The sequence below is a fragment of the Gopherus flavomarginatus genome, chromosome 16 (assembly GCF_025201925.1).
Source record: "Gopherus flavomarginatus isolate rGopFla2 chromosome 16, rGopFla2.mat.asm, whole genome shotgun sequence".
NCBI classification, from domain to species: Eukaryota; Metazoa; Chordata; order Testudines; family Testudinidae; genus Gopherus; species Gopherus flavomarginatus.
The window spans coordinates 22732731-22754171 of record NC_066632.1 but is presented as its reverse complement, the minus strand read 5'-3'; the positions used below and the strand labels follow the sequence as shown (position 1 = coordinate 22754171).

The 21441-nt window shown below is 61.3% G+C and overlaps 1 protein-coding gene across 5 annotated transcripts in view; it reads left to right on the top strand.

Annotated features, from left to right (window-relative positions):
• The window catches only part of TNS2 (tensin 2), a 48118-nt gene that overhangs the window by 9782 nt on the left and 16895 nt on the right, over positions 1 to 21441 (top strand). For 2 of the 5 annotated variants that reach the window (XM_050925325.1, XM_050925328.1), the window contains exons 2-5: positions 9243 to 9354; positions 10033 to 10070; positions 16568 to 16606; positions 19960 to 19998. In XM_050925325.1, the coding sequence (XP_050781282.1) occupies positions 9243 to 9354; positions 10033 to 10070; positions 16568 to 16606; positions 19960 to 19998 (228 nt within the window). Of the gene's footprint in view, positions 1 to 3598; positions 3782 to 6842; positions 6989 to 9242; positions 9355 to 10032; positions 10071 to 11426; positions 11697 to 16567; positions 16607 to 19959; positions 19999 to 21441 lie in introns of those variants that run through there. The other 3 variants (XM_050925326.1, XM_050925327.1, XM_050925329.1) reach the window with 3 other exon arrangements.

Sequence of the window (21441 nt, the reverse complement as noted above, 5' to 3'; positions counted from 1 at the left end):
GGTGCAGCCTGATCTGCCCATTCATTGGAAAAGGGAACGGGCCGAATTCACCACTGGCATAAGCACAGGCAACTCCACTGTTACAGCACGGAGGCCTCTGAGCCCAGACGTCTCTCTCCCAGACCAGGATGGGCTGGGTTTGTCAGCGGCAGGGCTGGATTTGCCGGTGCCCCGCACGCTGCGCCTCTCTGCAGAGCTGGCGGCTTGTTTTGGAGCCTGGTTGGGAGCTGAGGGCCTGTGAAATTCTAGTCTGGAGTGGTCCGTTCCGTCGCCGCGGCTTGCTGGGTTTGAGGGCACGGAGCAGCTGGGCTGTGGCAGCACCGCATGCCTCGGTGCGTGTGAGAGAGCATGTGAGGAGGCGCTGGCGGGTGGATCGATTGGCGTGGTGGTATACGAAAGCCGCTGCGCCAGTTGCAACCCCTAGTGTGAACGTGCTGCGTGAGCCCTCGTGCCAGACCTCTGCACCAGGGTGTGCAGCTCCGTGTGTGCAAAAACACCCAGCGGGGGGAAACCTTTAGGCTTGACTTTCGCCTCCCTAGGTCTTCACACCATGCACAGTCAACCTGTGGAACTCATTGCCAGGTGATGTCGTGAAGGCCAAAAGTGTAACCGGGGCCCAAAAAGAATGAGATATGTTGATGGAGGATAGATCCATCAATGGCTATTAGCCAAGATGCTCAGGGACATGATCCCCATGCTCTGGGTGCCCCATAACCTCCGCCTGGACACCAGGGGACGGGTCGCTTGATGGCTGCTCATTCTGTTTGTTCCCTCTGAAGCATCTGGCCCCGGCCACTGTCGGAAGACAGGATCCTGGGCTAGCTGGAGCCCAGGGTGGCCGTTCCTATATGGACTCAAGACCTGCCAGATCTCAGCATTTGCCTCCTTTTGCTCTCCTTGACAGCTGGTTCCCCGGCCAGGCCTGGGCTGAGTCGCTCCCCCCACGGCTGTTCCCAATAGGAACAAGCAGGCAAAGAGAACCGTTTTCCAGGTCTGGAAACCACGTGGGTGCTCTGGAGGCGAGGGGACGCCCATGCCCCATCTTAAAGGGGCAGCTGCCACTTGGGCCGCCGATCACTTCCCTGGGCTGAGAGGAGCTGGAAGCCAGGCTGGGCGGGTGGGACAACACGGTGGGAGGGTCCCTGCTGAAAACTGCGCCCCCTCCAGGCTTCTGTGGGAGACTGCAAGTGGAAAGATCTTTCCCCCCATAAAGCCTCTGGCCCTGGCAATGCCAGTTCAGCGCTGCAGAACAAGAGGAGTGAGATGGTTCTCTGGGGTGCTCCGGATGGCTGCAGCACCCCAGAATCATGGTGCTCCCCTGCACCTGGGCTCTGTGCATTCTTGGCCTCCGAATGAAGTTTCAATGCTGTCCTGCCCCCCAGGGCAATGGGGAGCAAGGAGCCTGCCTGCAAAAGGGATGCTAGTAGCCCAGGGAGGAACGAGGTGACTTGCGCTGGGTTGGTACCGTGGGAGGAGTCAAGGCTGCTTGGATGTAGCATGCCTGGTAGTCAGAGCAGGAAATTGGCTGGCAGGACTCCTGCTTCTATTTCTGGCTCTTCTGTGGGCAGGTTACTGCATAACCCACTGCGGGGTGTCACACCCCTTCCTCCTCTGTGGCCAGGGCCACTGTTGGAGGCAGAGTGGTGCCCCAGAGAGCTCCCAATCTAGCGTGAGGATGGGAGGGGAAACTGAGGCACAGAAAGGGGCCATGACTCACCCCGGGTTCCCCAGCAGGAGAGGTGGAGCCGGGCCTAGAACCCAGCTGTCCTGAGCCCCAGGCCAGTCCCCTGACCTCTAGAGCAAGCCAGTCTCAAAGCGCAGGTGGCTCCTGAAGGCCCCCGGAGCCCTTTCCGGGGCACGTGCAGGGGATTCTCCAGGCGATGGGCATCAGGACTGACCTGAGGTGCTTAGGGAACAGGCAGCATTGGAAAAACTCAGGACGGAGGGAGCTTGGGTTTGCACGAGAGCTCCACTCCCCTGCCCAGTAATTAACCTAGGGCCAGGGCGGCAGGGAACCGCGGCGGGAATTTGCCAGGGGCTGGTTAATTAGCGGGTCACAAGATTCCAGTGGCAGCCCCTTGGCACCCTCCCAAGGTGCCTGCGGCCCTGGCAGAGCAGAGACAGCGGAGAGACACAGCAGAGGTGTCAGGCCGGGAGCAGGGGGACAAGTGCGGAGCAGGGAAGGGGGAGGATGGCAGAGAGAAATTCAGGCCGTCTCAGTTGTGCCCTGCAATTCATTCTCCAGAGCTGTGTCCACTCTGGCTTGGAAGGGGGAGCCGCACAGGGAGACGGTTCCCCCTGGGGCCCCTTCCCGGTCAGTTTGCCCCAAGATCACCCTGATTACCCAGGAAGGAGCACCCCTTTCCATGCTGCCTGCCACCTCTTTGCCGTGATCTGCCCTCGTCCATCCTCGCTGCTTTGGCCTGTGCACTGGGCCACGTGGACTCTCAGCCTTCAGGGCCGGAGCCTGGTTTGCTCCATGTCTGTACAGCACCTAGCGCGTGGTGGGTGCTATTGGCCCAAACTTGCCTGATCCCCCCTTTGCCCGAGACAGGATCTCCAGCTCTGAGCCAGCACACAGTGACCGGAGGGGGATGCTTGTTTAGGGGCTGGGAAGTGGAGGGCTGCCTCTTGCTCAGGCGCTCTGCATCCCTGGAGGGGCAACTGAAAGGGGGAGAAAAGAAAACAGGATGTTCAGGATTCACACACACACACACACCCCAGCCACTCTCGCAGGGCTGCGCCATGCCCCTCGAGTGGGCCAACCCCACCAAGGCTGAAGAGCTGGAAAGAGCCCCTGGGCTAGGAGAACTGTCCCATAGGCTACGTTTACATTCAGCGGCCCTGGGTTCGAGTCCTGCCATGAGCCACCCACGGCTGTCTCCTTACAAGGGGCTGAGTTCCTCTCTCGGGTGGAAGGGAGAAGTGAAAGCTGACCTGGCATCTTCCAGCAAAGGCCTCCTAGCGGGAATCCCATGCCAGGGGGTCTCTGAGTGGGGCTGGGAGCTCTTGGCCTGGGGGGATGGTATCTGTTGTTGGATGGGAGGGCCGGAATGAATTATTCCTGTGCGTGGGGAGGGAGAAGGTGTCAGGCCCTGACTCTCAGGCTCTCTGCTGCCTGGAGTGGGAGTGAGAGAAGGTGGGGGCTGGGGGCTCCTGTCCATGTTTGGGGCCTGCCCGCCCCAGGTGACAGGGGGCTGCTGACCCCTCTAGGTCTGACACTGAACTGCCTCTGGGAAGGGGCCAGCAGCAGCTGGGTGTCCCGAGTGCGTCGGTGCTCAGCCCTGCCCAGCCCACGGTGCTGTGTGTGATCCTCACCAATGACAGGATCCGAGATGTGTGAGGTGGCCATGCCAGAGCCCAAGCCCAGCCGTGTCCTAGCGGCCAGGCCCCCGCCTGCGGTGGCCTTCGCTGTGACCTCAGCACGAAGGGAAGCGGCTATTGTGAGTCAGGAAACACCAGATCGTCCCTTCGTCCTGATCCCAGCCCCTGGGCCGGGTTCTGGCTCATTGTTTCCAGCCTCACATCCTATCCCACGCGCCCTGGCCCCCTCCGGCTCTGAGCGGGCTGGGCTGCCCGGGGAGTTAGACCTCTGCGGCTGGGACGGGCTGAGCCCACCGTGCTGTCTGGTGCCACCCTGGATGGGGCTGCGTCGGCGCGGGCGGGCACACTCTCTGGCCAGCCCAGTACCACACCCGCTGCCATGAAGCCTAACACCGTGGAGATGCTGCTGAGGGCACTGGGGAGGCGAGAGAGCACCCGGGTGCCAGGCTCCAGCAGGGTAGGTGTGACCCTCCCTTGCCCCCACCCCCCAACTCAGCTGACAACCCCACCAGTCCAGGGAAGGTGAGGGTGGGATGGGGTGGAGAAAAAAGGATCAACTCCTCTGCAGTGGGGGTTTGGGGTGTCAGCAACATAGGGGGTTACTTGGGGGACAAGCCCCTCTCATAGGATCTAGGGGGGGTTAGCCATGGGGCTCACTTGGGGGTCAAATCCCTATCATAGGATCAAGGGGGATTAGATATGGAGTGCAGGTATGGTGGGGGGTCTAGCCGCTCTCATAGGCTCTAGGGCAGTCAGTCATGGGGGCGCTCCTGTGGGTCCGACCCTCCATTGGTAACCAGGGTAACATGGAGATGGGGGGGTGCACTAAGGGAGGCCAAACCCTAGCCAGTGGGAGGCGCTCTCCCCTGCCCGTGCAGCGGGAAGGATGTTGAGGGTGGGGGCCACGTGTAGGTCCCGGGGCCGTCCGAAGGTCCCGCGTCCGGCTGACTCATAAATAGCTTCTAGGAGGGCCTGGCCTTGTGACGGGGCTGTCAGGGCGCCAGGCCTGTGCTAATCAGCATAACCCTGGAGCGTGGCCCAGCCAGAGCCATTCCAGGCTTGGAGCAGCAGGAGGAGAGGCTGGAATGTGGGGCCTCTGCTTCCCGGGGCACAGCACGGCCCGGACGCTCCAGCTAGTCCCCTGGGCCGGATCGCAACCCTTCAGTAAAGAGTGCAGCATGGTCCTGAGCCCTAATGGGAGACAATGAGCAGAGATGGTGGTGTGTGTACAGCAGGGACGCTGGGCGGAAAGGGTTAACCAGGCAGGACCTTACACTGGGACTGGGAGGGAAGGTTTCTCCTGGCCCATCCAGTGGCCGGTAGAGCTCGATGTCCCTGTGCTGACCCCTCCAAGCCAAGCCTGGCAAAGGTGAGTGGTCAGGGTGCTTGGGAGGAGCTTGGCAGCTACCACCGACCCTTTGGCTGCTTCTCCGATCCCTTCCGCGTGCTGGCAGGGCCAAAGCTGGGGTCAGGGTGTTGCTTCCCAGGCCTGGCCCTGCACATCTCTGGCCGATGCACAGCGCATAGGGCACCGGCCTCCCCTCTGCCACCCTGCTGGGCGATGCCCACGGCTCTCAACGTCCGCCCCACCTGCCTCTCGGGGAATATTTGGGGGGCTGATCTGGAGCCAGTGCGCCCCCTCCTGGGGCTGCATTTTCTGACAAGCTTCACTGGAGGAAGCTCAAGCATCTTTCCCTTGCTGGCCATCCCCTGCGTGAAACGAGTTTGCTGGGTCTCAGCCCAGATCCTAGCCAGGGGGTGTTGCCAGGCTGCACAGCGGGCTGAGCCTATAGCCAGGGTCCGTGCCAGGTTTGCCCCCTTTCCCTGTCCCCACGGCATTGCGCTCACTTCTGTGCCGTGATGACCCATGCCAGCTGGATTCCAGCACGCTTGGGCAGGGTAGTCTCAGGCACTGCTTTTGCTGTGTAGACAGCCCCACCATTTATACGCTCCCAGCCTAGGCGCTTTGGGGATTATAAAACACTCTCACGGGCGGTTCTAGCACCAGCATGGGCGGCTGCGATCGGGCGACGGTGGCGCAGGCACCAGGAGATGGAAATGACAGAGACATTCTCGGGCTGGCCGAGGGCCGTGGCTGAGGCTTGGTGCACACAGAGGGTTTTACTAACCTGGTAATTTTCGTGGAATTGGTTTCCAAACGAGAAGCGAGATCCCTGGATTCCAGGCAAGACATTCCCAGGTTCCCTCCCTCCTGGGTACCTGACCCCACATGGGAACCAGGAAGTGAAACTGCCAATGCTGCGGGGAGGGGAGTGAAACAGATCAGCGTGGATTTTGGGATCCTGTGCCAAGGGATTGACTGGACGGGAGGTCTCTTTGGACCATTCAGTTGTGGCCTGATCCGTGGCCCCCAGGGGAAGAGAGGCTGGTTCTCACATCGATCCTTTGACAGGGCCTATTTTAAGGCCAGGCACCCTCCCTACCCGCTCCCTGCCAGCCATTCTCTGAGCACGGGCGTGTTTCCTGAGTAGGAAACACGGAGCTCAGCTTTAGGGGAACCTCCCATCCCGTGTATAGCTAGACTGAACTGCAAGGGCCAGTGTCTCTGCTGTGGCCTGGTGTGGGTGCCCGGGGGCATCGGCACACGCTCTTAAGGGGTGCAACAGGGCCCTGCCAGTCTACTGGACACCAGGAGCGACCGGAGAGGGGCGGCAGGGCAGAGACTGTCTATGGGGCATCGGGAGCTGCCGTTCTCTGCCAGCTCTCGAGGGTGGGGGGTGAATCTCTAGAGGGAGGGGGGAACACATACTCCCGCCCAAGGGTCATAGCATGAGTGTCTTTGCCCTTGATCCACCCTTAGGGTGGCACTCACAGGGGCGCTACCCCGGAGGAGGTGCTGGGCACACCTGGCTGCTCCTTGTCTTGTCCCCCCTGCCAAGGGCAGGGCGAGGGGGGTAGAGCAGGGATGGGCCAGGGAGTGACGCCAGCTTGGGCAAGGGAGGGTGTCTCTCATGTTATAGGGAACCCTTCTCCCTCGCTGCTCTGCCAGCTGCCCGGCCTCTCTCAGGCCGGCGGGGAGGTCACAGGCTCAGGCTGAGGAGGCCTGAATCTCCCCTTTCCCGAGTTGAGTGGGGGCTGGATCTGGGTCCTGGCTCCATCTCTCCCCCTGCATTTCTCCTTTTCCTTCCTCCCTCTAGCGTAGCTCACAACATCCCCCTCCCAAACGATGGTGAACGGGCCCCGGGCACCGAACTCTGCCTGCAAGTGGGTGCCCTGCTGGAGGCCAGCCTGGGGCATGTGGATGGGCTGGGGTATGCCCTGTCCCTGGGTGATGCCTAGAGGCCTGCAGGCCCAGAGACGATGGCCCAGCTGCGGGTATGACCCAATGATGCTGGTACGCTGCCCGAGGCATGGGCACTCAGCAGGCAGCATCGTGACCCGAGCCAGTGAGTAAACATGTTGTTCTCCGGTTCCTGGACTCGGCTGGGAGCGGGGAAGGGCTGGCAGGGCGGGGAGGGGGGGGCCTGACTGTGTCGCAGCTCCCCACGGGCAACGATTGCGAAAGGCAGGCAGAACCGAGCCAGATCCCTGCTGTATTTCACCGCCGGCCTGGGCAGAGAGCAGCCCGCCCCGAAGAGAAAGGACGCAGGGTGGGAGTGCCCTCTGCCCACCCCCACGCCGGCGCGTCTGGAACAGGATGCTGGTAAGCAGTGCCGGTGCGCTGGGGGTCAGCCTGGCTGGGCGGCACCGCCCACGGCCTGTGCTGCCAGGGGTCGGGGCTGGAGGCTGGTAGGGTTTAAGGATGCGAGGGGCAGGGAGTGGTGCATGGGTGGGGGTTACACCATGTGCGAGCCAGCAGATGTTTCTGATCCTGCCCCGCCCAGTGCCCGCCGTCGTGCAAGGACGCTGCAGTTCTTCTATGCCCGGCTGATGGCACGAGGAACAGGGGAGGGGATACGCCATCTAAGTGACCTGGCTACTCGGCTGTCCATCAGCCCAAGCTAGTGCCAAGCTGGCTGCACAACCGTGGTGCCCATTGCTGGCGTATCTGAGCGCCCCCCCCCCCGAGCACCTGTCTGGAGCCAGTGGCTCGGCTGGGCGCTCTCTGTTGGACACGGACCCGTGGGTGACTGTGGCGGGTCCTGTGCCAGGCATCCAGCTCAGAGTGAGGAGGGGGCATATTAGCACAGCAGGGTTTAGCCCCCATCCCCACCCCCCGATCTCGCTGGGCCCTGCCTGCCTTCTCCACATCTCGCTGGGCCGGGGCCCTTGTCCCACCCCCATCTCGCTGGGCCCACCCTCGATCCTGCCCTTAAGAACGAGCCTTGTTTTCGCAGAACACGCTGGGCAACAAAGCGGGCGATTCATGGCTATTTATAGCGCGGGCGGCCATGCCCGAGCCGGCGTGAATGGCCCATTCAGCGCGGTTTATACAGGCGCAGGCACAGGGCCTCTTTCCGTCACCCCTTCCCTTCCCTCCCTCCCCAGGAACGAACTACATGTCCCAGGAGCCTCCTGCCCTGCTGGGGGGGCGGCGGGGGTGGGGGAGTGGAGGATGCCTGGCTGATTTCAGGCATCATTAACCAGATGGGGGGAAAGCCTGGCTGGAACCAGTTTGGCGCAGCTCCTGCCAGCCTGGATTAAATGGCTTGGCAGCCGGGGGGGGGGGGGGGTAGTTGGCTCCAGTATCCGCTGGATGGTGCGATGGAAGAGAAAAAAGCGGGGGGCTTTGGGGCCACCCTATGTCTGTCCTGAACTGGTGACCAGCCCCGGAGTGGGGTTAAAGGTGGGGTGAGGGTCTCAGCCCCCCCCACCTCCCATCACCTTCATATGCAAAACCCAAAGGGAAGCATGGCCAGACCATGCAATGGGGCAGGGAAGATAGGGCTTTGGAAGCAGCAATAAACAGCCCCTGCACTTAGGGGGCAGCACTAGCAGGGATGGTCTCTCAGTGGGGCAGGGGCTGTCTTAGTTTTGAGGGCTTTCAGGGCTAACCCCAACGAGTCCTGTTAACTCGGCCCGTGTTCTAAACCCACTCACCTCCCACTGCAAAGGTTGGGGCATTGCTGCGAACAGGGTCCCATCGCGCCAGGTGCTGTACATATGTACACAAAACAAAGCTGTCCTGCCCCGTAAAGCTCATGGGCCAAACAGACCAAGAGTGAGAGGGGAAACTGAGGCACAGAGCGAATAAGTTACTTGCTCAAGACCACTGGTAGAGCTGGGGGTAGAACCCAGGTGTCCTGGCTCCCAGTCTAGCACCTACCCCTGTGCCTCGTTCGCTGAGCCCAGTGGTAGGCTCTGGCAAGTGGAATTTGGCCCTGTGTAACTGACCCCTCCCCAGCAGAGGGCCGGTGCGTGGGGGCAGGGACAGAGACTCTGCGGGGAATCCATGGCATTTCAGACCAATCCCACACACACACACACACCCCAGCCGCACGGCTGGAATCCGGCTCCTCGAGAGGCTGTGTTTCCGGCTGGCCAGCTGTTGCGTTTCTGGCTAATTGGTGCTGCACTGTGGGGCTGGGAAGCCAGGAGGGGGATGGGGGGGGTCAGCGGTTGGGAAAGGCCCCCCGCAGCTGGCAGGACACATTCCCTGCCCCTCCGTGCAAAGCTGACAGTCATTGGCCCTAAGTGGCGCTCGGAGGGGCTGGGGGAGTGAAACTTGGCAGTAGTACCCTGCGGCGTAGGGCCTGCTATGCCCGGGGACTGGGGCATGGAATGGGCTGTAGAGACCGAATGCCCCCTGCAGGTGGGTGTCCAGTGCCCTGTCGCGCTCTCCTTTAAGGCACCTCCAGAGAGGCAGTATGGCCTAGTGGCTGAAGCACAGACCTAGCACTCAGGAGACCTCGTGTCTCTCCCTGGGCCCGCCACTGTCCTGCTGGGGGACCTACACACTGCTCCCCCTATGCTTTAGTGACCCCAGTACCAATTCTGCCATGTGTTTGCCTCCGTAGCCGGAGAAGGTGCCCGAGCCGCACAGCTTCAAGGAGAAGGCCTTTAAGAAGAAGAAGAGAGCGTGTGTGGTGTGTAAGGAATCCATTGAGGCACTGGGCCTCGTCTGCCAAGGTACCAGCCCCCATCGCCCTTGCCCTCCTCAAACCCAGTCCAAGGGATCCCAGCCCGGAAACCCGCAGTCTCAGCAGCCCAGTACCCAGGGCACTAGCACCAGGACTCGCACTTCCAGCCCCTGGGCTCACCAGGAGCCAGGCCCTAGTGCACTAGCACCAGGACTGGTACTTCCAGCCTCTGGGCACACCAGGAGCCAGGCCCCCGTGCACTAGCACCAGGACTCGCACTTCCAGCCCCTGGGCTCACCAGGAGCCAGGCCCTAGTGCACTAGCACCAGGACTCACACTTCCAGCTCCCGGGCTCACCAGGAGCCAGGCCCCAGTGCACAAGCACCAGGACTCACACTCCCAGCCCAGGGCTCACCAGGAACCAAGCCCCAGCACACGACCACCAGGACTCACACTCTCAGCCCCCGGGCTCACCAGCAGCCAAGCCCCAGCAGACAACCACCAGGACTCACACTCTCAGCCCCCAGGCTCACCAGGAGCCAGGTTGCAGCACATGAGCACCAGGACTCACGCTCCCAGCCCCTGGGTTCACCAGGAGCCAGGCCCCCATGCACTAGCACCAGGACTCATACTCTCAGCCCTCGGGCTCACCAGGAGCCTGGCCCCAGTGCACTAGCCCAGCTGCGCAGGGATCTCCCTTTCACACCCCCTTTTCTCTCCCCTACAGCCTGCAAGATCGCCAGCCACAAGAAATGCGAAGCGAAGGTAGGAGAAGGCACGATGCTAAACTGGGGGCAGGGGGGAGATGGCTAGGCCCAGTCTTTGGGACCATGTCCCTTCCTGGCTACAAGTGATGGGCAAACCCAGCTGACGGGCACCCAATGCGGCAGGCAGGGGTGTCTGTCCACAGAGGGTGACCCCAGTTCCACCCTGCACGGCCCAGCGGGCACATGGCTTGGAGCACTCCCCCCACTCCAGTTCCCAGGCCATGCTCAGTGGGTACTGGGGGCCCAGTGAGGGACCCCCCGAGGCTGCAGCCAGAGGAGATGCTCACCAGCCTCGGGGAGGGTTGCTCACCCCCATGGGGCAGGAAGAGGATGGGGACCTGCCCCCCAGAGGGCAGGAAGAGGCTCCTGGTGGCAGGGAATGGGGGAGCTCAGCCAGGGAAGGGAGCCACTGTGGGTGGCAGCTTCAGCACTGCAGGAACTGGTCCCTGTGGCGCCAGGGGGTTGGGGGAGGGAGGGATGAAACAGCCTCAGTGACTCAGGCTCCTGCCCTGTTTGCTGGGGGATCCAGGCTCTTATCTCTGCCTGAACCAGCAAAGGGCAAGATAGCAGCCGAAGGGAGCACGTCTGAAGAGCAGCAGGAACATGGGGCCATGGGAAATGTCCTGAACCCAGGAAGGGCAGAGTGGGGGCCAGCAGCATGGCCGAGCAAACATTCCCCAGGGCTCTGGCATGAGATGTGGAGTCCTTCCCTCTCAGAGAGATGGACCGTGGCTGCTAATGCCAGAACGGGTTTCTGGGGGCTTTCTGTGAGCTACCCTGGGAGAACTCAGATTTACTGGGGTTCTGGCAGGGCACTGCTTTAGGGAAGCTCACAGCGCTGGGGTCCCGGCAGGGCACTGCTTTGGGGAAGCTCACAGCGCTGGGATCCCGGCAGGGCGCTGCTATGGGGAAGCTCACAGCACTGGGGTCCTGGCAGGGCACTACTGTGAGCAGGGCACTACTTTAGGGAAGCTCACAGCACTGGGGTCCTGGCAGGGCACTGCTGTGGGGAAGCTCACAGCACTGGGATCCCAGCAGGGCACTGCTGTGAGGAAGCTCACCACCCTGGAACACTGCTCCAAGCTTTACTCTCATCCCCTCCTACCACACCTGGCTTGAGACCCAGTGCCAGGGACGGTTTCGCATGGCCCGGTACTCGGCACGCTCCAGGCTTTGAGCCCTCTCTGCCGGATGCAGGTGGCCCCATGCTGAACCCCACGGCTAGCTGCAGCCCTCACCGTGCCAGAGCCCCTGCGTCTCTGGCCCTTTAAGCCTTGGTTGTGTAATTATGGTTGCGCGGAGCTGGGAGTTTTTCTTGGCCCTGGGCCAGCGTCTGCAGCTGGAGGCTGCTGGTTCTCCTCCGGGATTTTCCGGGGCTCTTTGCTTGGTGCAGACCCCTCCGTCCATCCGTCCGTCCAAGGGGCGGAGGGCCACGCTGGAGTCAGATGCGGGGAAGGCTGGGGGTGAAGGGAGAAGTGGTTGAGCGAGGGAGGAGTGGATAGAGGGAGCAGAGAAGATCCTGCACAGGAGGCGGAATTGGGGGGCTCCCCCCATGCGGGGAACAGCTGGATGGAGAAACCCGGCATCCTAAAGACGAGCGCCACCCTGCCCTGCTGACCCGCAGGTAAAGCTCTGCTGCTGACAGCCAGGGGGACCTGTGGGGACAGGACAGAACACCCCTCTGATCGGCCCTCTCCGCCCCCTCTACCGGGGGCAGCCTAGGGCAGAGGAGGACCTGATTGCTAAGAGGACTCCATCTCACCAGTCCCTTTGATTGCCCTTGGGCTTTGCCCAAGAAGTGCCTGTCAGGGGCATTTATCAGCTGGCAGGAGGTGCCCGGGGGGGTCCAGAGCCTGCTACGGGGAAGGGTGGACAGGGCTGGGCTCCGTGTCCCAGCCAGCACCCTGCCCAGAGGAGCTATCTCCGTTCAGTGCGCTCCGGATGCCAGGGTCCCTTAGAGGTGAAGTTACGCTGAGCTGACACCTTGCGAGAGGGAAGTTTATAGACTGAGGCATCATCTGGTGCAGTGGTTCTCAAACTTTTTTACCAGTGACCCCTTTCACACAGCAAGGCTCTGAATGCGAAACCCGCCCCCCGCTATAAATTAAAATAACTTTTTCTATGTTTAACACCATTATAAATGCTGGAGGCAAAACAGGGTTTGGGGTGGAGGTTGACAGCTCGCGACTTCCCCGTGTAATAACCTCATGACCCCCAGTTTGAGAACCCCTGATCTAGTGTGTAGAGGACTGGCAGCAGGACTCCTCTGTTCCTTGCTCTGAGATGGAGTGAGGTCTAGTGGTTAGATGAAGGGGGTTGGGGGCCAGGACTCCTGGGTTCTATCCCAAGCTCTGGGAGGGAGTGTGCTTTAATGGTTGGAGAAGGGGGGCAGATAGGGAGCCAGGACTCCTGGGTTCTGTCATTCGTTCTGCTACCGACACAGTGATTCCACAGTACATGCCACACTCTGTGCCTCAGTTTCCCCACCTACAAGCTGACTTTCGGGGAGGGGAGGGTGAAATGTGGCAGTTGGTAGAAGCAACATGCTCTTCAAACACTGATCCTGTTTGTAGAAAGCGGGGCTGAGGGAGCAGCCAGAGGGACCCCTTTCCACATGGCCCCTGTAGCTTTCAAGCCCATTTGCCTCACTCCCAGAGTTTCTGGTTACGGTGCTTTTCCCACATCTCAGCCCCCTCTCCATCCCGCAGGCCGAGCCAGATGTTTTCCCAGGCTGAAGCTGAGAGGCAGACCGGGGAGAGGGGGCAGGAAGTTTGCACTGAGGATGATTTGTGCGACACACTTTGCTCTGGACAGCAAATGTTGTTCAGACAGAAACTGCAGGAGGGGAAGGGAGGGGAGTTAACAGGCCGGGGGATGAGGGAGAGGATTGCAGAGGGATGCAAGGTCGCTAGCAGGCGCTGCGGAGGAGATGGCTCTTGCACCAAGATGGGACAGGCACCAAATGCCTAGCCAGGACGAGAAAGAAGGAGGGAGAGGAAAGGAGATTGGATGTGTGAGGGGATCCTCGGGTGGGATGGGGAATGCAGGCCAGGGGGTTGGGTGTCAGATCAATGAGGGATTTGGAGGTCAGGGAGGAGCACAGGCCCAGGGGTGTCAGATCAGCATGGGGTTTGGAGGGTCGGATCAGTGAGGGATTTGGAGGGCAGTGGGAAGCACAGGGTGGAAGGGTCAGATCAATGTGTGGCTCGGGGCAATGGGGAGAGCAGGCCGGGGGCGGGGGGGGGGTTGTCAGATCAGTGAGGGATTTGGGAGGCAGTGAGGAGCACAGGCCTGAGGGTGTCAGATCAGTGTGGGGTTTGGAGGGTCGGATCAGTGAGGGATTTGGGGGGCAGTTAGGAGCACAGGCTCAGGGGTGTCAGATCAGTGTGGGGTTTGGAGGGTCGGATCAATGAGGGATTTGGGGGACAATGAGGAGCACAAGGTGGAGGAGTCAGATCAATGTGTGGCTCGAGGGGGATGGGTTGGGGGGTCTGATCAGTGTGGGGCTCAGAGGGATGGGGAGTGTAGGACAGGAGAGGGGGGCTGGATGGGAGCTCAGTCCAGAGCAGGAGTGGCCAACCTGTGGCTCTGGAGCCACCTGCGGCTCTTCAGAAGTTAATATGCGGCACCTTGTATAGGCACCGACTCCAGGGCTGGAGCGACAGGCACCAACTTTCCAATGTGCCAGGGGTGAGGGGCTCACTGCTCGACCCCTGGATCTGCCCCAGGCCCTGCCCCCACTGCACCCCTTCCCAACCCCTCCCCTAAGCCTGCAGTGCCCTCGCTTCTCCCCCCGAGCCTCCTGCACACCACAAAACAGCTGATTGGGAGGTGCGGAGAGGGAAGGGGAGGCACTGATCAGCGGGGCTGCTGGTGGGCGGGAGGTGCCGGGAGTGGGGCGGGGGAGCTGATGGGGGGGCTGCTGACATATTCCTGTGGCTCTTTGACAAGGTACATCGGTAAATTCTGGCTCCTTTTCAGGCTCACATTGGCCACCCCTGGTCCAGAGGATAAGCTCAGTGAAGGACTCAGGCAGGGGGAGGCAGGCGGCCTGGGGATGGCAGGCTGCTCTGGGGGCTGGAGGGGTTTCAAAGCCTGAAGGCTGAGTGGGTGGGGAGAGCTGTTGGAAGGGGAGGGGGCAGGGGGACATGGACTCATATCTTCTTATGCAAGAGGCATCCCATAGCCTTTCTCCTGCCAGTTCCTTCCTAAGGGAAGTGCCCCCACCTCCATGGCTCTGGGGGGAGCGTATAGGCCCAGCCAGGGGCGGGGGATGTACCTGCCCACTCAGCCCCACAGCTGCCTGGGGAGGGCAGGCCGCGGGGTGGCACTCAGTTCAATCCCTCAGCTGGCTCGTTAAAAGGCCCATCTAATTTTACGACCATTGTTAACAGAGATTTATGTGCCCTGACGGATTCAGTCTCATTCTCCAGGGTGCGGGCGGTCAGGAAGGAATCCCCTCTGCACAGCACACCAGGTGTTTTATGGGGCTAGGGGGGAACAGTGACACATCTGGTGTTGGACACAGGATGCCGCCCCAGGGAGACCCTGGCTTGGCAGAACCCACCTTCCTAATTCTACCTTCCCTGCCTGGCGGGACCTCTGCATGCACTGTAATTAGGGGCTTGTTGGTACTCGGTGCTGGCATGCGGGACTTTGTGCTGCCAAAGCTGGGATGCCTGGGGCTCTGCCCGGCCCCAGTTCCACTAGCTAGTGCCCAGCCAGCCGTGGCTTGTCCTCTCCCTGCACAGGACCAGCACCTCCGTCGGCTGATGTGCCCCTGGCTGGCATGGGGAGTGAGAGGGGGTGTCTGGGTGTCTGGCTGCAAACGCGGATGGGGGGGTTCATCCTGTAGCCATGCCCTGTCTCCCAGAGGGTTAGGGGCAGAGGTGTGGGGATGGAGCGCGGTTGCAGGTCCCTTTTGGTTCTTAAAGTGCGTTCCTGCTGCTGCAAAGACGTCCAGGATCTGGTTCTTGGTCTGCGATCCCCATCCCCCCTCTCCCGCCGAACCCCTTATTGATCCAACATGCCCCCCGCCCGTGTCTCCATTACGCCCCCTCTGATCCCTTCTGTGATCCAACATGCCCCCCCACCCGCCCGCCCACATGCCCCATCCCACCTCCCCCCAATCCCCTCTGTGATCCAACATCGCCCCCCTGGCCTGCGCTCCCCACGCCACCTCCCCCCGAGTCCCTCACTGATCCGAACCCCCTGAGTTGTCTCCCCACCCCATCCTCCGCCAGTTCCCAACCCAAGCCTAAGCCTGGGCTCCAAACGGAGTTGCTGGGGTGCTCGTGGTTGGTGAGTGAGCTCTGGCAGAGAGCCCCACGTCTGGCCAGCTCCTAGGACGGTGCCCAGGATGTCAAGGTGGCTTGGATGGAGACGTGCCAGGAGGCAGCGCAGGCAGGGGGGGGGTATTTGGCAAGACACGGCCTGCATGGATTGCCAGGTCCTGCTCCCTAAGCCAGGCCTGCTAGTGCCCCATGGCCCTTGGGCACACAGCAAGGGGGATCCGGGCAGGAGGGAGTGGCTGAAGGGCAGAGAGGCGCGGACGTGCAGGAGCTGACTCTGGCGGGGGCAGGCTGGCACTGGGGGGGCGGTGGAGGGGAGGGATGTGCGGTGGAGGGGAGGGATTTACAGTGCAGAGCGGATGCTCAGAGCTTGAGCTTGGGAACAGGGAGGCCACAAGCCCGGGACCCACAGCCTTCGGCTTAGCGTGGAGGGTAGATGTAGCAGGAGGCGCAGATTCTTCTGGAGCAGCTCCTCGCCCCACACGGGACTAGGGGGTGGGGAATTGTACTCCCCTTAATACTGCAGAGAGACCAGCTCTGCCCCCAAGACACTGGCATGGACCCCCCCACCAACCCAGCGGCCTCAGCTCGTCCCTTAGTCAAAGACACCAAGGCATTATGGCAAAGGCAACCTTGGCACAGCAGGTGCCCCCCTGATGGGGGGGATGTGGGGCAGGGGAGGGCTCACTGGCCCCCCCTACGAATCCGTTTCCTTCTCTCTGGCTGGAGCCGGGCCGCCTGGCATGAGACGGGGCGGAGGGGAGGGATGGGGCCGGGGGCAGGTGAGGTAGGGTCCAGGCTGAATGGGCTCACTGTGCACCCCCAGCCCAGGGTGGGGCGCAGCCTGTTTATGTTTCTCTATATATAGCCTCCCCCCATCCCTCCACCCCGGCCACGCCGCCACCCAGGCCCTGCCATGAATTGCGGCCTCTGTATGTGCCCGAGCTGGAAAGGGCCAGTCTGGGCCAAGAAAAACACCCCTTCCCCACGGCCAAGGGGGGGTCCAGCCTTCTCGCTGAACAGAGCCCGCCTCACGGGCCAGCCCGGTCTCCTCCCCCCCCGCCCCCAACCCAGGGGAGGAGACGTCCCGTCTGAAGGGGGGTGGAGGAAGCGTCCCGGTGGCTGCCACCGCACAGATTTCTAGGGGACGCTGCCCGACTGGGGTCCCCGCACCGCGCTGACCCCCTTTGGCTTCTTGTTTCAGGTGGTGTCATCCTGCCAGCCCCTTCCCCCGCCTGAATTGGTAAGTGCCAAGATCGATCTGTCCCCATTCGCACCCCTCTGGCGATCTCTCACTGAGCCACTGGCTGCTAAAATGGGTAGGGGTAGGGGAGAGAGGCGGTTTCCATGTGCCAGCCGCGGGAGCCGCCAGCCTTGCTACCCCTGAGTCCGTATTTCCTGGCGCTGGGTCCCCAGTCGATTGCGCTGGAGGCCTGGATCGGGGCATGGATGGGAGATGGCTCAGGAAAGTCCCAGAGCAACGGGCCGCAGTGTGAGATGTCCCTTGGCCTCGGTGCCGACCCCGGTGCCAGGCACCATGCTGCTGGAGATGCCATCTTTCAGGCCAAAGGGAGAACCAAGCACCTGGTCACTCCTGCTCCTTCAAGATCTGCTGGAACTTTTTTCAAGAATGAGAGCCTCCTCAACCCGGTCCTGGCCAAATTCCAACCTGGAATGGGTAATGCTGGGCTCCCTGCTGGGGCGCTGGCAGCAGGAATTAAACCTGGGCCTTCGGGATCTAATGCATGAGCTGACAGATCCGCCTCGCCTCGCTGACCCTGTAGCAGGCTCATCAACCTCTGTGGCCTAGATCCCTCCAGAGGCTGCTGGAGATGCACAGTGCCCCTGGCATGGAATACACTTGGATTCACTTCCTGTCCTAAACGGGATGCAGTGTAGCTCCTAACCAGCTGCCAAGTCCCACCCCATAGCTGGCTGCATTTCAGCGCTGAGTGAGCCATTCACCCATTACACTGGGCGCTTCGACTTTCGGGTGCCCAGCTGGAGGCCTGATTTTCAGCAGCTGGAGCTCCTGATCGGAGTCTGGGTAAATTCCAGGGGCTTCTAAACCAGTGGGAAGTGGTACAGATACCCATGTGCCAAGTGAGCCTTGGAGTCGGGTGGCAGCCAGGCCTCAATGCAGGGGCATATCCTGGCATGGAAAGCTGGGATAATCCCACTGGATGGAGCGCAGTGGCCGGCCTTCCTGGCCAGTGATAGGGGATGAATTGGAGACTGAAACAGCGAAGGGCTGGGTTGGTTGGATGGCTTGTGGGAGCAGGCTCAGACTAGTTTGTAGGTCACTGGTTCGAAGCTGGGTTAGGACAGCAACGGCTACTAGTTGTCACCGGCTGATGATTGTTTGGTGGCCTTTGCTTTTGGTGTCTCAATGGACAAGAGTCCCTCATGGCTGGCAGGCTGGGTGGGAGGGAATAGAACTCGTCTCCAGAGGGAGTAGTCTATGTCTGCCTGCAGCGCACCCATGCCCGGGTGCTGCACTAGGGTACGGCAGCAATGCAGCAGCGCGAGGAAGCTCGATGCTGCTGTGTCTGCCTGGTGCACAAACAGCTGGTGTGGACGTCAGCCCTGGGACCTGCTGTGTGGTGAGCTCAGGCCTTGGCAGTGAAAAATGGTCCCACTCCACTCTGTCAGAGAAGATCCAGATGTAGCATCTCCCAGCCAGTGGCTTTGGCAGGAGGGTTCCTTTCTGGCCTGAGACAGGAAAGTTCCCTGGGAAACACTCCAGGGCCTGATTCTCTATCATTCTGCGCCTTGAGTTGGCAAATGACCCCAGCATGTGAAGGCCAGTCAGGAAAGGAGCATTCTGATGATGTTCAGAGTTGCGAGGGGCTATAGTGGGACTCAGGGGGGCTGGGTTCAAATCCATGCTCTGTCACAAGCTTCAGGTGACCTTGGGCAAATCACTTAGTCACTCTGTGCCTCAGTTTCCCCATGTGTACAACACGGATAATAGCCCTGCCCTGCCTCATGGGGGCGCCTTAGCGAAGGTGAGGTGCTCTGATACTATGGCGAGGGAATTCACCTAGGTACCTCAGCTAGAAGTTGTGCCGACCCCAGCCCAGAATTTCTGAGCTGCCAGCCTATGGTCCCTCTAGCCTGATGCTGCCGATGCAACACTTCCTGACCCACACAGCTGGTGTCGGGCCTGGAGCATGGATACTGAACACACAGATTTGCTTTCTTGGTGCAGTCAGGCTGACATAGTCCATTTGGGAACCTAGGAGGCCCCTAGATCCATTCTTGGGCACCTAAATAACTGGCTGGATTTCCACCAACAGCCCCCATGGACCTCAACAGCTTTGCCCTTAATGGCCATGAAACATACGAAGATGGCAGCTTGCTAGGCACTCCTCTTCCATGCCTCATCTTCCATGGCCGTATCCAACCCTGGCCACTGTTGGCTATGGGGCTGGATGGACCCTGGGTCTCTTCTGGGCCGGATGGACCATGAGACTCAGTCTCTTCTGGGAGGATGGGTCATTGGTGTCTTCAGGACAGAACAGACCACCGGTCTGTTTCCCCTCGGCTGAGTCCTGCATTGCCCTCTCCATCCCTGGAGTCAATCTTAGCCCTATGTGCCCATGGCCAGTGTGTGGGTGACTCCAGCACCCCACCTTGCTCTGTGTCCTAGCTCATGAGCCTGGGGCCGAGAAGCTCCTGGAACTCTGGCCAGCCTTAGCTTTCCCCACCTGCCCCCTTTGATCCTGAGAACAGCAGGTGTTTCCTTTCCAGACCTCCTCAGCCTGCTGTCAGTTTCACTTCCTGCTGCCCACCGGTTGTGCCAGCTGGACTCCAGGCCACTTGGGAAGGAAATGGGGCCACGATTCAGATGAATCCTGAGGCCTCTTCGGTGAGGAGCTATTGGCTCCGTTCCCAGCAGCCAGGGGGGCAGGGGCACCCACAGGCTTCCCCTGAAAAATCTCAGCAGAGCAGGCCGAGGAACTCACAGATACCGAACTGGTCCCCTGGGTGAAGTTCCAGCTCATCCCTCCTTATTACCTGCCTTAGAGGGCTCAGCTGAGATTGCGCTGGGTGCTGTACATGCAACAGCTGCCTCCTTGGCGAGTGCCCATGTGAAACTTGAAGCATGAGCTGCTAAAGCACCAGGCTTCAAAGCTGTGAAAGACTCAGGGGCTTACCTAACAGAAAGCACACACAATCTAATAAGGAGATGAGAGGCTTGGGGGGAAACTGAGGCACACAGGCTCACCCCAGGGGCAGAGCTGGGACTAGAAGCGAGGTCCAGTGTCACTGAGCCACGTCGGCTAACAGGTCACTCCACCAGCTGAGGCTATCAACATTGCACCTTTGACCAGCCCTGAACAGCCAGCAGTGCCTCTTGCTGCTTCTTCCCCGTTCCTGACGTTCTCCACCCCCAGCTCCGGGCCACATCACGCAGTCGGTGGTTGTGGGACCGGGGGAGGTTTACAAACTCTAGCTGCTGACCTCAGGGCCAGCTGGCTCGGCGCCCAGGCCTGGCGTCTCAGGGAAAGGGCCGATGCGTCGCTATCAATCTCCTTCTCCTCTTGTCAACTCCCCTCGCTCTCTCTCTTTTCCCTTTTCCCCATACTCCAGAGGCGGAACACCGCTCCGGCTCGGCGCATCGAGCACTTGGTGAGTCCCCACCTCAATTTATCCCATCGGACCCCAAATCTATGCCCCATTCCTGGCATGAGACCTTCCCTCTGCCCCAGTGGAAGTGGGGAGAGATCCCATCCCTCTTCCCCCAAAGCTTGGAGGGGTGGCTGGACGCTGGGATTTTTTATAGGGAGGGGTGCTTCAATGGGGGTGGTACCTAGTGGGATCTGAGTATAAACAGCTGAGGCAGGGATCCTTCCCGTGCTGGCCTGCTCCCCCAGCCCTGTCCCAGAGTAAATAGAAGAGAAGTGGCTCTCAGACCGAATAAACAAGCCACCAACAGAACTGATTTTCCACCCCTCTGCCTGCTCCCACCACATGGGGTACAGGATGAATGAGCTTCCCCACCCTCACTTCAGACCCTGCCCTCGCCAGTTCCAGGCATAACCCCCCAGTGTCGTTACTCTTTGCCGGCTCGCCTCAGCTCAGTCCCCCAGGGATGCACCCCTCCGTGGCTGGGAAGAAGGCAGATCTGCGAAGCAGCCATGGGAGTTGCTGACCCATAGCCCTGGGGGAATTCAGCCCCAGGGAGCCCTCTTCCTGCAGGAGTGCATTGCCCCGTGGACTCTGCCCCGTCAATTTCAGTGCAGGGCCGGGGGCAGGCTGGCCTGCGATGGCAGAGGAGTGGCACTGCATGGGACATTCTGTGTGAATGGGGTGGGGGCCAGCCTCCGAAACCCTCCCCTCGAGACATCCCCAACGCCTGATGGGGGGAGCTTGCGAAGGGATCTGGGTTTCCCTGCCAGGACCCTGCATGGTTATGCCCACACCAGCCAAGCGTGGAAGGGAACTGGGCCGTGGGGTACGGAGAGGGGGGTGAATGGGGTGATGGGGGGAGGGGGTTGGTTGCCCATCCCCGACCCTGCCCTGTGGGGCGTTGCCATAGGACCTGGGGTTGGGCCAAAGCTCCATTGTGCCGGCTGGTGGGAGCCCAGTGTGCTGACCTGTCCTACCCACGCCCTCTGACGGGGCCCAATGCCCCCACCCAACCCTGGCTTCCCCCAGCAGGTGTCGCTGTGCAGCCTGGGGCAGAAGAGGTGCAGCCAGGGGGCGAGGGGTTAGCTTGCCGGTGCAGATCTCACGGGGGGAGGGGGGGGGAAGTTAGTGGAGAACTCCGCCCGTCCTCTGGGCTGGGAGCCGGGGCCCCCGCCCACAGCCAATTCCATTAGGTCAGCATGACTCTGGGAAAAGAGCGAGGGCAGCTTGGATCCTGGCCTCTGACATCCCCCCGGGGGATCGCGAGTTGCAGGCTGGGCGCGGGCGGGACCCGTCCCTTGCTGTCCCAGCTCTCCCAGGCCGTTCCCACCCTGCTGCCCGTCCCCACTCCCCAGCAGCCTGGGCCCGGGGCTGTGGTTCGGTGCCAAGGAGTTGACAGGGGGCCACGTAGGCCCCAGATTTCCCCACGCTGACCAGCATCCC